The sequence below is a fragment of the Enhydra lutris genome, unplaced genomic scaffold (assembly GCF_002288905.1).
Source record: "Enhydra lutris kenyoni isolate GAN:26980312 unplaced genomic scaffold, ASM228890v2 scaffoldscaffold37, whole genome shotgun sequence".
Lineage (NCBI taxonomy): Eukaryota > Metazoa > Chordata > Mammalia > Carnivora > Mustelidae > Enhydra > Enhydra lutris.
In genome coordinates this window covers 11,094,118-11,107,808 of record NW_019154121.1, presented here as the reverse complement: position 1 = coordinate 11,107,808, position 13,691 = coordinate 11,094,118, and the positions used below count along the sequence as shown (strand labels likewise).

General features: G+C 38.1%; 1 protein-coding gene across 5 annotated transcripts in view; it reads left to right on the top strand.

The window, feature by feature from the left end:
* Positions 1-591: 591 nt before the first annotated feature.
* Positions 592-13,691, top strand: part of LOC111154494 (folate hydrolase 1B) — a 60,447-nt gene continuing 47,347 nt past the window's right edge. For 2 of the 5 annotated variants that reach the window (XM_022514111.1, XM_022514110.1), the window contains exons 1-3: positions 592-743; positions 2,696-2,804; positions 8,128-8,314. In XM_022514111.1, coding sequence (XP_022369819.1) covers positions 626-743; positions 2,696-2,804; positions 8,128-8,314 — 414 coding nt within the window. In that variant the 5' untranslated portion in view covers positions 592-625. Of the gene's footprint in view, positions 744-2,695; positions 2,805-8,127; positions 8,315-13,691 lie in introns of those variants that run through there. The other 3 variants (XM_022514113.1, XM_022514112.1, XM_022514114.1) reach the window with 2 other exon arrangements.

Below are 13,691 nucleotides of genomic sequence, written 5' to 3'. Positions count from 1 at the left end.
CTTCTTACTTTTGAAGAAAAACCACATTTGTCACATTTAAGCAAAATGCAATATTTTTCTGTTAATTTTTATTACTAAGTGAAACTTGCTTATTTTAAGATATATATATATATATATATATACATATATACATATAAAGTAAGAAGTTCAAGAAAAGCCTCTACACCCCTCTCCCAGCCTTCAACATACCACCCTCCGCAGGTAAATACTGTAAACATTTCGGTACTAATCCTACCCAGACATTTTTCTATGCATACACACAAAATACTTCAAGAAACTCAAAGTGAGATCATGCTATGTCTTTTTTTTTTTTTTTTTAAAGAAAAGTTTTAATTTGCTGTACACAGACATACAGAAAAGTACAGAAGTCACGATCGGACAGCTTCAGGATGCTGAATGGCCATTGTTTGCACTTTTAAGAACCCCCGAAGCTGATTGGTTCGGAGTGAGCTAGAACTACTTTAGGGCGGAGAAACTAGAGTCCCGGGCAGGAAGCGCCTTCCAGCCCTCAGTAGCGGATAAGCGCGGCGAGGGTGGGAGGACGTCTGGGTCCCGCTGCCACGCTGCAGAGGGGCCGCAGCAGAGGCGCAGAGCCCGGGGGCGGGGGGCCGCCGGGCGCGCCGAGATGTGGAATCCCCTGCACGAAGCCGACTCGACCTTTGTCGCTTGGCGCCGCCCGCGCTGGCTGTGCGTTGGGGCGCTGGTGCTGGCCGCCGGCCTCCTGATCGTCGGCTTCCTCTTCGGTAGGGGCGCGCTGGACTCGCGCACGCCGGCGCCTACCCCGCGGGCCCGCGGTTCCCGGGACTCGCGGGCCGCTGTCGAGTCCGGTCCTGTAGAGCGTTTCCCCCGGGGACCGTGGTTTGGTTTGCGGGAAGGTGGGGACCGGGCCCCCACGGATTAGTTGGGGGTCACTGGAGACGGGGCACAGTGGGGTTCAGGACAGGCTCTGGTAGGACAGTCACCCGGGGTAAGGAGTGGAACGCAGAGACCCTGAAACTGGACTTCATTCAGCCGGTGCCACCCCCTCGAGCTCTTTGAGAAACTGGTGCGTGTTAGGATGAGCGGAGGAGTTGAACCAGGCCTCCCAGGGAGCTTTGCCAGAAAGGACTCTGACCTGTTTGGGGTCTTCAGTCGTCGGATACCTGGGCTGCTTCATGTATGCAGTGGTTATACATAGGGCATTGTTGCACGGAGGCTCTTTTCTCCCCTCATTCTTTCGTCCTTGGCAGTCAGATAATTAGAAGAACGTTTGGAAACGGGCTATGATTTTTCAGCGCCCTGAACAGATCTTTACCTGTAGGTCTTTTGCGTTGCTCTGTGCACTGATTCGCGCACTTAACCCGACTTAGAACCAAGGACAACACAGAAAAGCTCAGACTCTAAGATTTTAATTTTGCCTCAGCTACTTCTCTGTGGCTCTGAACAATTTACTGAGTCTCTCCTGGCCTCAGTTTTCAAATTTTTAAGATGAGGAAATCTCTGTAATTTATTCGGAATGGTAAATGAAACAGCACTTAAAGCTCCCAGCACGGTGTTGGGGTGTTGGCACTTTATTCCTTCTCGATGAGGGGATGTTTCTAATTGGACGCTGGCGCACAGGACCAGTATAAGGTAGTTCATCCCTGTCCTGAATTCACTGCCCAGTGGATGACACAGAACAAGTTCTTTATTAATTGTTAATTTTTTCCTAGGATTCTCTGCTTTCCTCTCCCCAACAGGCCTCCCACCTCTTCATTTTGTTCATTTTTCAGCTCTGGATTAAAGCATTTCATCCTCAGTGTGCCTTTCCCTGATCCCAGTCGAATCCAAGTCCTTTTGTTTTATGTAGGGGTGGAACTGTATTTCCATTTGCTGCCACCCCTTTGTTTCAGTGTGCAAGTGTATATATGTGTGTGTGTGTGTGTGTGTGTGCATGTATATGGTTAATAACTGGAAAGTTCCACGAAAGCTGGATGGGTAATTTTGGTAACTATTTTATGCCCAGGTTGTATCATTTCTCTAAATAAAGCCTATAAAGATGCCTCATTTCCCCCAGAGCTACTAGAGCTAACCAACCGCTCGACATGATCTGGCAACCTGTTCCCTCTGGCCTCTGTGTGCACTGGGCATCGTGCAGAGCCATTGGGTAGATTGTAGTTTTCTTTTAGCTTTCTGAAGTTCAAAGTCTCAGGCTGCTTCAACTGGAAACACAGAATCTCAACACATTTTGCTCTAGTTTCTGAAGCAGAACAATAATTTATGTACTTGAAATAGATTCATCATTAATTCATTATCATTTACTAAATGCTCATTATGAGTCAGCAGAGGAGCAGTCACTTGGGATAGAAGCTTTCAGGAGAAAATAGGTAGATCTCCTTTTTGCCATAACCTTTAAGAGATCTTGTTTATCCCCATTAGTTGAAACATATTTAATTTAGTCATCTTAGAAAATAGTTTGTTTTTTTAGAATCACAGCAATACCTGTTGTTGAAATTGAATTTAAAAATATGTTGTGACTGATCTGTATTTGAAAAGTGTTTCCGTGATTCCTTTTTCCCCCAGTGGAAGAGCAAGAGAAATTAAACGTAAGAGAATCTCAGTTACTACTGGAGGTCATTGATACTTTGTGTTTCATGCATGACAGATATAATAATAAGGGAAAATAGGTCCTGTTTGTGAGCTCATGTCTCATCCTATCTTTGTATATATTTTACAGGTCGGTTTATAAGATCCTCTAATGAACCTACTAATATTGTCCCACAGCATAATGTGAAGAAGGCATTTTTGGATGAATTGAAAGCTGAGAACATCAAGAGGTTCTTATAGTAAGCATATACTTGATAGCTTATATGGGTAATTTGTTATTCTGTTCAGAAAATTTTTCAATATTTCATATACAGGAACTGACTTTTTAAAAAAAGTTTTATTTGTTGAAAACCTTGTTTCGTATTTCATCTAGACAGGATTATACTGTTAGCTAAACTGTATCACTAGAGAAAATTTTGGGCAGGAGTCATTAAACTGTCTGTAAAGGACCAGCCCCTGTAGGCCAGCCAATCTCTGTCACAACTACCCAGCTCTGCTATAGCACAGAAGAGGCCAGAGAAAATACGTAAACATACGAGAGTGGCAGTTGCAATAATTTAATTATTTATGGGCACTGAAATTTGAATGTCATATGTGTCACAGAATATTCTTCTCTTTTTTAAGCTATTTAAAATGTAATAACCATTTTCAGCTTGTAGACCATAAAAAAACAAGGAAGCGGGCTGGATCTGGTCAGCGGAACAGAATTTGCTGACTCTTGTTTTAGAAGACATTGTATTTTAGTCAAAAGAATAAACTTGGCCTTTGGACTCAGATATTTTTGAATTTAAATTCCATCTTTGCCCATTGACAGTAAGGTCACTTGGAGTGAATACTTAACCTTCCTAAGCTCTCATTTCCACATCTATAAAATGATGACCTTGATATCGTTGTGACAAGGATGAATTAGAGAGTGTATACGTAACATGGCTTGAAAACTAGCTCCCTGTTTCCGAAATAGCTGTCTGTAGTGTAGAGCAAAAGTTGTAAATGAGTAAATTTTAAAGAGTATTTGCAAAGCAACTAAAAATAGAACCATTATGTGGAATGATTGTATGTAACTGATTAGAATACTTAGCTTTTTCAAAGTAAAATACTTGGAGTTCCTGATAGTGATTGAAGGATTCCTTAGTGAATACAAGTTATAATTTTATATAAAAGACAGTTTATATACACACACATATATATGCACAAAAATGCATAGATGTGCACATACATGATCATATAAATACAGATGTCTGTTTCATTTTTTAGTTTTTTTTTTAAGATTTTCTTTATCTGTTTGAGAGAGACAACACAAGCAGGGGGAGCAGCAGAGGGAGAGGAAGAAGCAGGCTCCCCAGTGAGCAGAGATCTGGATGCAGGCCCCATCCCAGGACCCCAGGATCATGACCTGAGCTGAAGGCAGATACTTATCGGAGCTAAGGTGCTTCCTATTACAATAGAATTAAAACTGTGAATAAAAATGTGCTAGGGCACCTTCCAGGTCTTTGGAAGGTCTTCAACTGAGAGACCCAGAAGTTTAAATTTTGTGGAAACCCCTCCTCTGCCTCTTGGAGTTATTTTGCTATAATTATGTTTAATAGATAAAATAAAAGTGGAGTTCTGGCAAGATATAATGGTCATTCCTAGACAGAGCTACTGTCCCCTGCTTCCTTTCCTAATCTGGGACATGGACTGACCGGCAGAGAAGAAACATGAATGCCTTCACTTATCTTTCTGGACCCTGAGTAAAATGAAAGCAGTTAGTTTCTTGCTTATTCTCCATGACCCCAACCAAACTCCTCTAACTGTTGAGAGCTCAAGCGTTTTTACCACTAGCACAAAAGAAAGAAATTATGAGAACCCAGTTCATACCTCCAAGTGATGTAGGAAAGATGATGTTAGGGTTCGAACCTGACAGCCAAGAAAGAATTCTTGAGATGTCTTTGGTGCAAAAAGGTGATTTTATTAAAGCACAGGGACAAGACCTGTGGGTAGAAGGAGCTGCACCAGGGTCATGAGGAGTGGCCCATTATACACTTTCAAGTTGGGAGAGGGTTAAGGATAGTTAAGTCTCAAACGAATTGGGAAGCAAGATTTCCAGAACCTTGAGGGGGGCTAGCTGTTGTTGGGAAAATGTCATTTATTACCATCTAATAGAACTTTAGTCACGAGACCCTTCAGATATATATCAGTGAGTCATATGCTTGGAGGATGATTGCCAACATGTATCTTGGGGGGGGGTGGTTAGAGATAAAGGAAGTTTCCAAAGGAATTTTTATACATTAAAGTAGACTTACAGGATCCTGGCTGGGGGCAGGAGGGTGGTTCAGGCTAGGAGTGCCTTTTGCCCTTAGCAAAATATTAACATTGAGGCAGCTGAGTCCCCAGAGGAATGTCACTCCTCCTGTTTCAAGGAATTATCAGTGGGCTCTAGGTAGTAAGGAAGTTTAGTAATTTTTCTTCTACTTTTGTTTCCCACATCACAAGGACCACAGAATTATCGGACACTTCCTGGACTTTCCAGATTTCCCATTTGCCATTCAGCCATCAGAGAGCTTTCTTTCAATCTAATTCTACCAATAGGCCAGGGGTTGGTAAAGCCTCAGATCTGCCATCTTATTCTCCTTTGTTCTGTAAAGATCCTCTCTACTTCCAAGTTGTCTGCCTCTCCGTTGTGGCTGGGTGGATCCCAGCCTCCCTCAGATACAGGGTTGTCCTGTTTCCCTTCTGTTTTGAAAACACCTGGTTGAATTCTCAACTCTGTTCACTACTTTGCACCTTGTTAGGGAAATTTTCCTTCCCTTCTTCCAGGTTCCTAAAAATAAGATTATTTTGGAAAACTGTTTTAGACCTCTGGGCTCAGAATTTCCATTACACGCCTTTGAGTGCTTTTACTAGCTGCCTTCCAGACATCTAGGTCCTGCAAGCCCTTTCCATCATTTGTAAACCAGACACAATGTATTAAAACAGGAGTACTAACAGGTCTCTTTATTAATTGAGATATTATAATGATACATGGCACTTTTCTAGCCAGACAGAGATATGTGAGCCCATTTTTAAATACAAGTTGTTGGCTATTTGGGATGATCTGTAAATTATTATTTTTTAATAAAACTTGATATTTTAGTAGAATCGACAAATTACGTGTAACACACTTCATAATTGATTAAAACAAGAAAAATTAAGAGGTGCAGTTTAAGTTACCCAATTGAGCTACAGAGCTTTGGAAAGTAGTGAGGTAGCAATATTTTCCACGGGTATAAATGAGAAACTGAAGATTTAGCCAGAATTACAGAGGTTAGTTGCAAAACCTCTACTATACCATTTACAGGATTGTATCAGTTTATTTATCATTGGAAATGAATTTTTTTCCTACTCTTCATTAGGATCAGCTTTGCTCCAAATGTGTGGGTTCCAGCCCTGATTGTAGCACAGTGTTGTATCCTCGTTGGTAATTATAAAAGTGTTACCAGGAATTTCACTCATAGTAGCCAGGTCTGATAATCAATTTCTCCCTCCCTCTCTCACTCCCTTCCTTCCTTCCTTTCTTTTTTTGTGGTAGGGAAAACAGTTTCAAGTCTCCCTACTGGCAACTGTTCTTTTTTCTTAATTTTTTTCTTTTTTTTTTTAAGTAAACTCTACTCCTAATGGAGGGCTCGAACTCACAACCCTGAGACCAAGAGGCACATGCTCTACCAAACTGAGCCAGCCAGGTGCCCTATTTCTTACATTTAGGGACAGTGATCACTCTAACTTTAAGAACTATGCATAATCTGCATCTACTTTAGTTATGTTACAGTTTGTGATCTGTATAATATAGAAAAAAAATAACAATGTGTTGGCTCTTTTTCTGTTATCTCTTCAGGTATACATTGAAAAGATACAAAGACAGCTCAGCTGCCTCTTAGAATTGTGTTATTTTTGTTACTACCTTTTGTGAATACACATTCAAAAATTTGTGTCTGTTGATATAAGGGAGCAAGAATATCTTGTTCCTTCAAGGTCCTACTAGAAGGACTAAATTAAATTGACACAAGAGAGATTCATGGGAGAAAATCAGATTTAATAGTGTATGTGTGGGGAATCCATATAGACATGGGAATTCCAAAGACAGGCAAAATGAGGTATATCAAAGGAATGCACTTTGTAGGGTGATAAGAAAATCAGATGTTTGGTAATTAGATATTTGCCCTGCCATACAGATGGGTCACTCAGATAAAACTGATCTCTGCTAATAACCCTTATTTTGAGAAAGATCACCAATTTAGAGTCTTCTGTTGTTAAGGGAGTGGCAAAAGTTTCTTTTGAGACTGTAAGGGGTTTTATGACCTTCAGCTCAGAATAATGTTCATGCCAAAGTGGCCCATCTTGGGGCAGCCCACCTTTGACCCCTATAGTGTTAAGCCCTTACACATTTTTTGCATAAGGATTTTAATACTATCTTTGTAAATACAGTTTAAATTATTTTAATAGAATTATAAAAAATAATCCCATGAACTGCATTTTTTAAAAAATTGAGAGTTATTCTTCTGGGCCGTTGATTTTCCAAGTCAAAAATTAAGATAAATTTACAGTAAAAGTAAACATTTGAAAATGGAATTTTCATAGTCATGTTGCCTATTTGTTAGTTTAAAAAAAAACAAAACCCTATAAGGATAGACATGTGTTGGTTTTAGAAAAAAAAAAAACCCTACATATTCAGAAGCAGAAGTGTGTGAAGATCTAGAAATAAATGTCTTTTTATGATACATGATGGCATGTGGATTTTTTTTTCTTTAAGTGGGTTAAGATGAAAATACCAATGAGCTGAATCTTTAGGGAAACAACACATTTCCAAAAGAGAGAGAAATTTAAACAACAAAGGCATCAGTATCCAGATATATTAAATGGGAAAGTAATAGACTCGTAAAAATATTTTTGGTAGCTGAAATTCTGCCCACATAACTTATTCGTTAGAGATATTCCTGGTCAGGCTTATTATCATCATTGATTTTTAAGTGTATTACTATGCACAGTCAATGGAGTACAAGTGATTCAGTCTGAGCTTCTCAAAATATGTTTAGATTATTCCTTAATGAAGATACTTTATAAAGGTTGCTAATCAAAAAGTTTCTCACTTGGCCATAACTTGAAGTATTTAAAAATAAATGTAATTATCAATCATTCTTGGCATGTCACACCTTGGCATTTTGTATGAAAATATCTTTTACCTTCTAAATCTATTTCATGTAGTGAAACAAATAATTCCATGGAAGTTCTAAGATGTATGAATCTTAAGAAAAGAAGAAGACACTTTCCTCATCTACTATATAGGGATGCCCACAGGACTTCACGTAACAATTTTCTACAAAGATCAGTTTCTCCAATTTTTCTCTTGAATAAGTACAAATTAGAGCATGAAAACTTCAAAATACGCTTTGATAATCTATTTGATGCGATAATAGTACCACTTTGCTTTTTTAACGTATCACATTTCAAAGCACCTTTTAAATGTCAATCTGCCTTCCTTGGTTGTTCATTTGGGATAAAGGCTGACTAAACATTAATTTCTAACCACTTTGAATTTTTGTTCACCAGTAATTTTACACGGCTGCCACATTTAGCAGGAACAGAACAAAACTTTCAGCTTGCAAAGCAAATTCAATCCCAGTGGAAAGAATTTGGCCTGGATTCTGTTGAGTTGGCCCATTATGATGTCCTGTTGTCCTATCCAAATAAGAATCATCCCAACTACATCTCAATAATTGATGAAGATGGAAATGAGGTAAAACAAAGAAATAAGAAACTATCCTCATCTCTATTATTTTTAAACAGCTTTTATGAGAGTATGCCTTCATACCATCTCTAAGTATTGATAGAAATCAATATTATTGAAACTTGGGAATGTTGTCTTTAGTATCTCATTGCCATTGTCAATTCCTTTCCTATGATGTTTGAATTTGGAGTGATGTTGGAAAAATTAATGCTTGATGACAGTTGTATATTCGTTTTTTAGTACTGTGTGCTGATATAGAATATGATATATTAGTACTTCCGGGCAAATAAAATAGACACAATTTTTTATAGGTTCAGACTATAAAAGATACTGTCTAAGTGTGGGGGTGTGAGGAAACTCAAGACACCTGGTGTATAGTTTGAGTCTGCAGCTTTTTATTCGTACTCAGTGACATGACTTATAGGATCATGTGTTCAGCTTTGTGCCCAGAACTTGGATGTGGGCATTTGAAGGCAGAAGAGAGTTTAGAGAGAATGTCTATAGAATGATTATCTAAAGGGCGCCTAGGTAGCTCAGTGGGTTAAGCCTCTGCCTTCAGCTCAGGTCATGATCTCAGGGTCCTGGGATTGAGCCCCGCATCGGGCTCTCTGCTCAGCAGGGAGCCTGCTTCCTCCTTTCTCTCTCTCTCTCTCTCTCTGCTTGCCTCTCTGCCTACTTGTGATCTCTCTCTGTCAAATAAATAAGATCTTAAAAAAAAAAAAGAATGATTATCTAAAGAATTTATAATCTTGTTTGCGAGTTAGGGTATATACTTGAGGAAGAAAAGATAATACAAGTAATTGAGGTATTTCTTAGTATGATATGTTTTCAGTATGAAAGCTGGTAAAGTTCAACTCTTTTGCTTAACCCTGTTTATCATACCTTAGTTTTAGAGCTATTGTATCTTAACTGAAATAGCCCCTTTCAATCTAGATAGTTTCCTTCTGTCCTTTTGTTAGTTGGGCCTTCTCAATTGTATATAGCTTCAAATATGTCCAGCTTGATCAGTGACCTGAAAATGTCATGTGATTTAAATATATATAAATTAAAAATTTTTTTTCCTAATATGTCGATCACCTTCTATCGACTAATGAATCAGTCTTTTAATGGCAAATACGCTGTTACATTTTCCTGTCAGTGATGTAATCCCATGCTAAATTTCCTAATATGATTTAAAACTTTCCATATTAACTATTATTTAAATTATTGTAGTTAATACTTTATCTTTTTAAAATATTAAACTCTCTCAAAATTTAAAAAGTATTTTAAAAAAAAGTTATATGGAATATCAGTATACCACATATGATCCCATAACATTTGTTAAATAAGTGGGGAGATATCTATATAATTAAGTACTAAGCAGTTTATAAAAGTATGTTTAGGAAAGTTATTTAATGATGAAATAAGAGATAGATAATGTTAAATAAATATACATATATGTGTGTATATATATATATATTTTTTTTTTTTCTCTTGATCTGTCAGATTTGGGGATGACCTATATACAATGAGGAAAATAACAAACTTGCACTTCTTTTTTCCTTCTTTCACCTCCCAATTTTGACTGTGACTTTGCTTTTATTATTCCATTTCATTGTTTGGCCATTATTGGCATTTATTAAATTCTTCAACCTTGTTACATAATATAAAGTATCATGTAGAAATATCATTCTGGAGATTTTCTGGAATGGCATTAGCTGTCTCTTTTGACTTCCTTGTCCAATTTCTGTTGGGATGGGGAGTGTTTTCCCTACACACACAACAAGCAATTCTCAGACACCAGTTGGGTGCCCTATAATTCAACTCAATTCTGACGCTATTTACGTGGTGATAGTCAGATTCCCTAGGTAAGAGTTCAGTCTCATAAGACTGCCCCCTCCCCAACCCATTCCGATACCAGTTGCAAGCCCAGCCTGTATTTCTGACCTACCAGCTATAGACTGGAGGTTCCAGTGACCCCATTCAACACAGGATGCCAGTTGAAAGCCCAGGTTGTTAACAGTACTTCTGACAGATGGGCAGAAATCAGAGGTTCCTATGATCCCCTCCTCAGGTTTGATTAATTTGCTAGAGTAAATTAACATTTGCAAAAATACTTTACATTCAGATTACTGATTTATTAAAAGGATGGTAAATGATACGAATCAATACCAGATGAAGGATGCATAGGGCAAAGTATGTGGGAAAGAGCAGAGAGCTTCCAGGTCCTCTCTAGGAGCCCCAGTCCCTGGTCATCTCCATGTGTTCACCAACCCAGAATCTCTTAACCCTGTCCTTTGGGTTTTTATGGAGGCTTCATTACATAGGTGTGATGATTAAATTTTGACTATTGGTGATTGATTCAACTTCCAGCTCCATCTCTCCTCCTGGTTGGGAGTTTTGCAATGGGACTGACCAACCCTGTAATCACTAAGTTGGTTCTCCTGGCTACCTGCTCCCATCCTTAAGAGGTATCCAAAAGTTAAGTCGTTAACATAACAATAGACAACTTTGTTGCTTTCATTAGGAAATTCCTTTTAGGAGGTTTTAGGAGCTCAGTGCAGACAAGGATGAAGATCAAATATACATTTATTATAAATCACAGTATCACACTGTCTAAAGCTTCCTATCATTAGTTCCTATAAAGCTATAGCATTAGTTCATTTTCCTTTTTTATTTTCATTCAACGTACATCTGAACATAAAGAATCACATACTTCTCCAAAGTGCCTTGCTTCCTCCCTAATTCTCCCTTTCCTGAAGCAAGCACTATTCAACTGTTGACACAAAATGAACAAACCTTTTAAATTGTAAAGGAATGGCAAAAGAGTTTTATTTGAACCCAAGTTAAGACAGCAGCCCAGGATACACGATTTCCACGTAAGGAAAAGGAGCATTGAGGGGGAAAAGGAAGAGTAAAAATCACATAATAGGAGAGTAAAAATGACTTAAATGCTGTGTATCAGTAATTAGAAAAATATTTAAAGGAAAAAATCTGATTAAAAACATAGCGTGTCAGACTAAGTAAAATCAGCTATGTACTATTTTATAAGGAGTGACTTGAACATAACATCACAAGTTTGAAAGAAACAAAACTGAAAAAGAAACACCAAGTAGATATTGACTTAAAAAATGGTTTTATCTTATAAAGTAAGTTTTAGGGCAAAGTCAAAAATCTTATTAAGAGAGAAAGAGGGGGGCTGCCTGGGTGGGTCAGTGGTTTAAGCCTCTGCCTTTGGCTCAGGTCATGATCTCAGGGTCCTGGGATCGAGCCCCACATCGGGCTCTCTGCTCAGCGGGGAGCCTGCTTCCTTCTCTCTCTGCCTGTCTCTCTGCCTACTTGTGATCTCTGTCTGTCAAATAAATAAATAAAATCTTAAAAAAAAAAAAAAGAGAGAGAGAGAGAGAGAGAGAGAGAAAGAGGGTCACTACCTAAGTGTTTCATTTCACCAACAATTCTAAATTTCTTTTTATCTGTTGGAGGAAAAGTTACAACAGGCCCCAAATGGAGTTACTTGTCCTGAGCCCCACTCAGCAAACCAAGACTTAATATCCAACCTAATGCAGTTTCAGCCTCTCTCAGGAATGTGACCTTTAACTAGTCAATCTGGAATTACCCGGTTAGCACTGATGAAGTAATCCACCCAAATAATCCCTTTTGTCCCCTAAAGGACAAAGATCAATAAGGAAAAATATACGGAAAGCCTAAATAAACCTAAATAAATAAGGAATGAAAAAAGAGGCATCTCTAGAGATGCCACACAGATAAGAAAGATAAGAAAAGATAATGCTAGGAAGATGTGTGCCAGTAATTCATAGCTGAGATGAAATGAAAAAAAAAAAATGAAAATTGACACAAGAATGCATTATTAAAAATCCAAATAACTTCAAAGAAATTAAATCAGTTCTTCAAAAACTCCTACAACACAGGGCATCAAGACCAAGTGGTTTTCCTTTAAGTTTGAAAGATTAAAAGATCATTTAAACATAATACAACCTACTTCAAAGAATGTTAAAAACTGCACTCATTTCATAAGGCAAGTATAATCTAGAAATGATAACCCAACAAGCAAATTGCAAAAATACAGGACAAATGTGTAATATATACATATAAGTAATATAATTATCATTATGAAAAAGAAAAATTACATACTTATCTCAAAAAAATCCTCCCCCCAAAAAAGCGTTGAACAAATGGAACTTGAATTCATGATAAAAACGCTTAGTAAACTTGGAAAGGAAGTTAATTTACATCACCTGATAAAGGTCATAGCAACTATCAAAATTAATTGTGAGACATTAAAAAAATTCCCTTCGAGTTTGGATTATCTATCACTACTTTTCAACATGGTACATGGCCCTGGTCCTAAGCATGGGTACGAACAGTGATGGGAGACTGGGAGTGAACCTGACGTTATGTTATCCCAACAAGAGCACCAAATATCTACCTTTCCTGAGGCACACAGATCCTAACATGAAACCGTAGCAACCGCTACCCTTCAAAAATCCCCACATCCTCCATATAGCCCGTAATTCTTCTGTGACCCACATAGGGTACGAAACTCATCTGAATCATTGAGAAAGATTATAAAAGAAACTGTAATAAAGTACAATACAAATCCATCTAGAAACAAAGTCCTTGCATCAGCACATCTTTCAGCCAAGGGAGTACTCAAGTTGGTCTCACTCAATTTGCCGATATGGTAATCTTCGATTTTACAGCTTCTCTGTACGAGGAGATTTTATAGCAAGTTTATAAGTTATTCTAACAAGTAGGAGAAATTTGTAAGGTCAAGGAAACAACTTTTTTGGAGGAACTTTATCAAAGGTAGACTATATACCAGAAAGCATTGCTCACTTTCCAGAATTCACTAATATTAGCCTCAAATTATGTATTCTGAATATAACTAAAACAATTTAGTTTACAAATTTCTGTTTACCTTTTATGACACAAAAAAAGGCAGTGTACAGTTCAACCTATATCATGTGTTATCTCTACATGAACAAAGATAAGATAATGTGTCTGTATATATTTGAAATATTTCTGGTAGCATCTATAGAACACTAGTTGTATTTGTTGCCAGTGGAAAGGAACTTGTGTGTGTTGTGCAGGAGAGTAAAAGTTTACAGTTTACCACAGAACTCAGCTCTGAATAGTCACAATAATTAAATTACATTGGGAGATGGTGATAATACAAAAGCATTTACAGGTGGAACAGAGGGACAAAAACAGTTGAACTGTCACAATGTCCATAGCTAATGCCTAAATCTGAAACACAGCATGTTATTTAAAGAAATAGAGGGGCACCTGTGTGGCTCAGTGGGTTAAAGCCTCTGCCTGGGGCTCAGGTCGTGATCCCAGGGTCCTGGGACAAGCCGCAAGGGACTCTCTGCTCAGCAGGGAGACT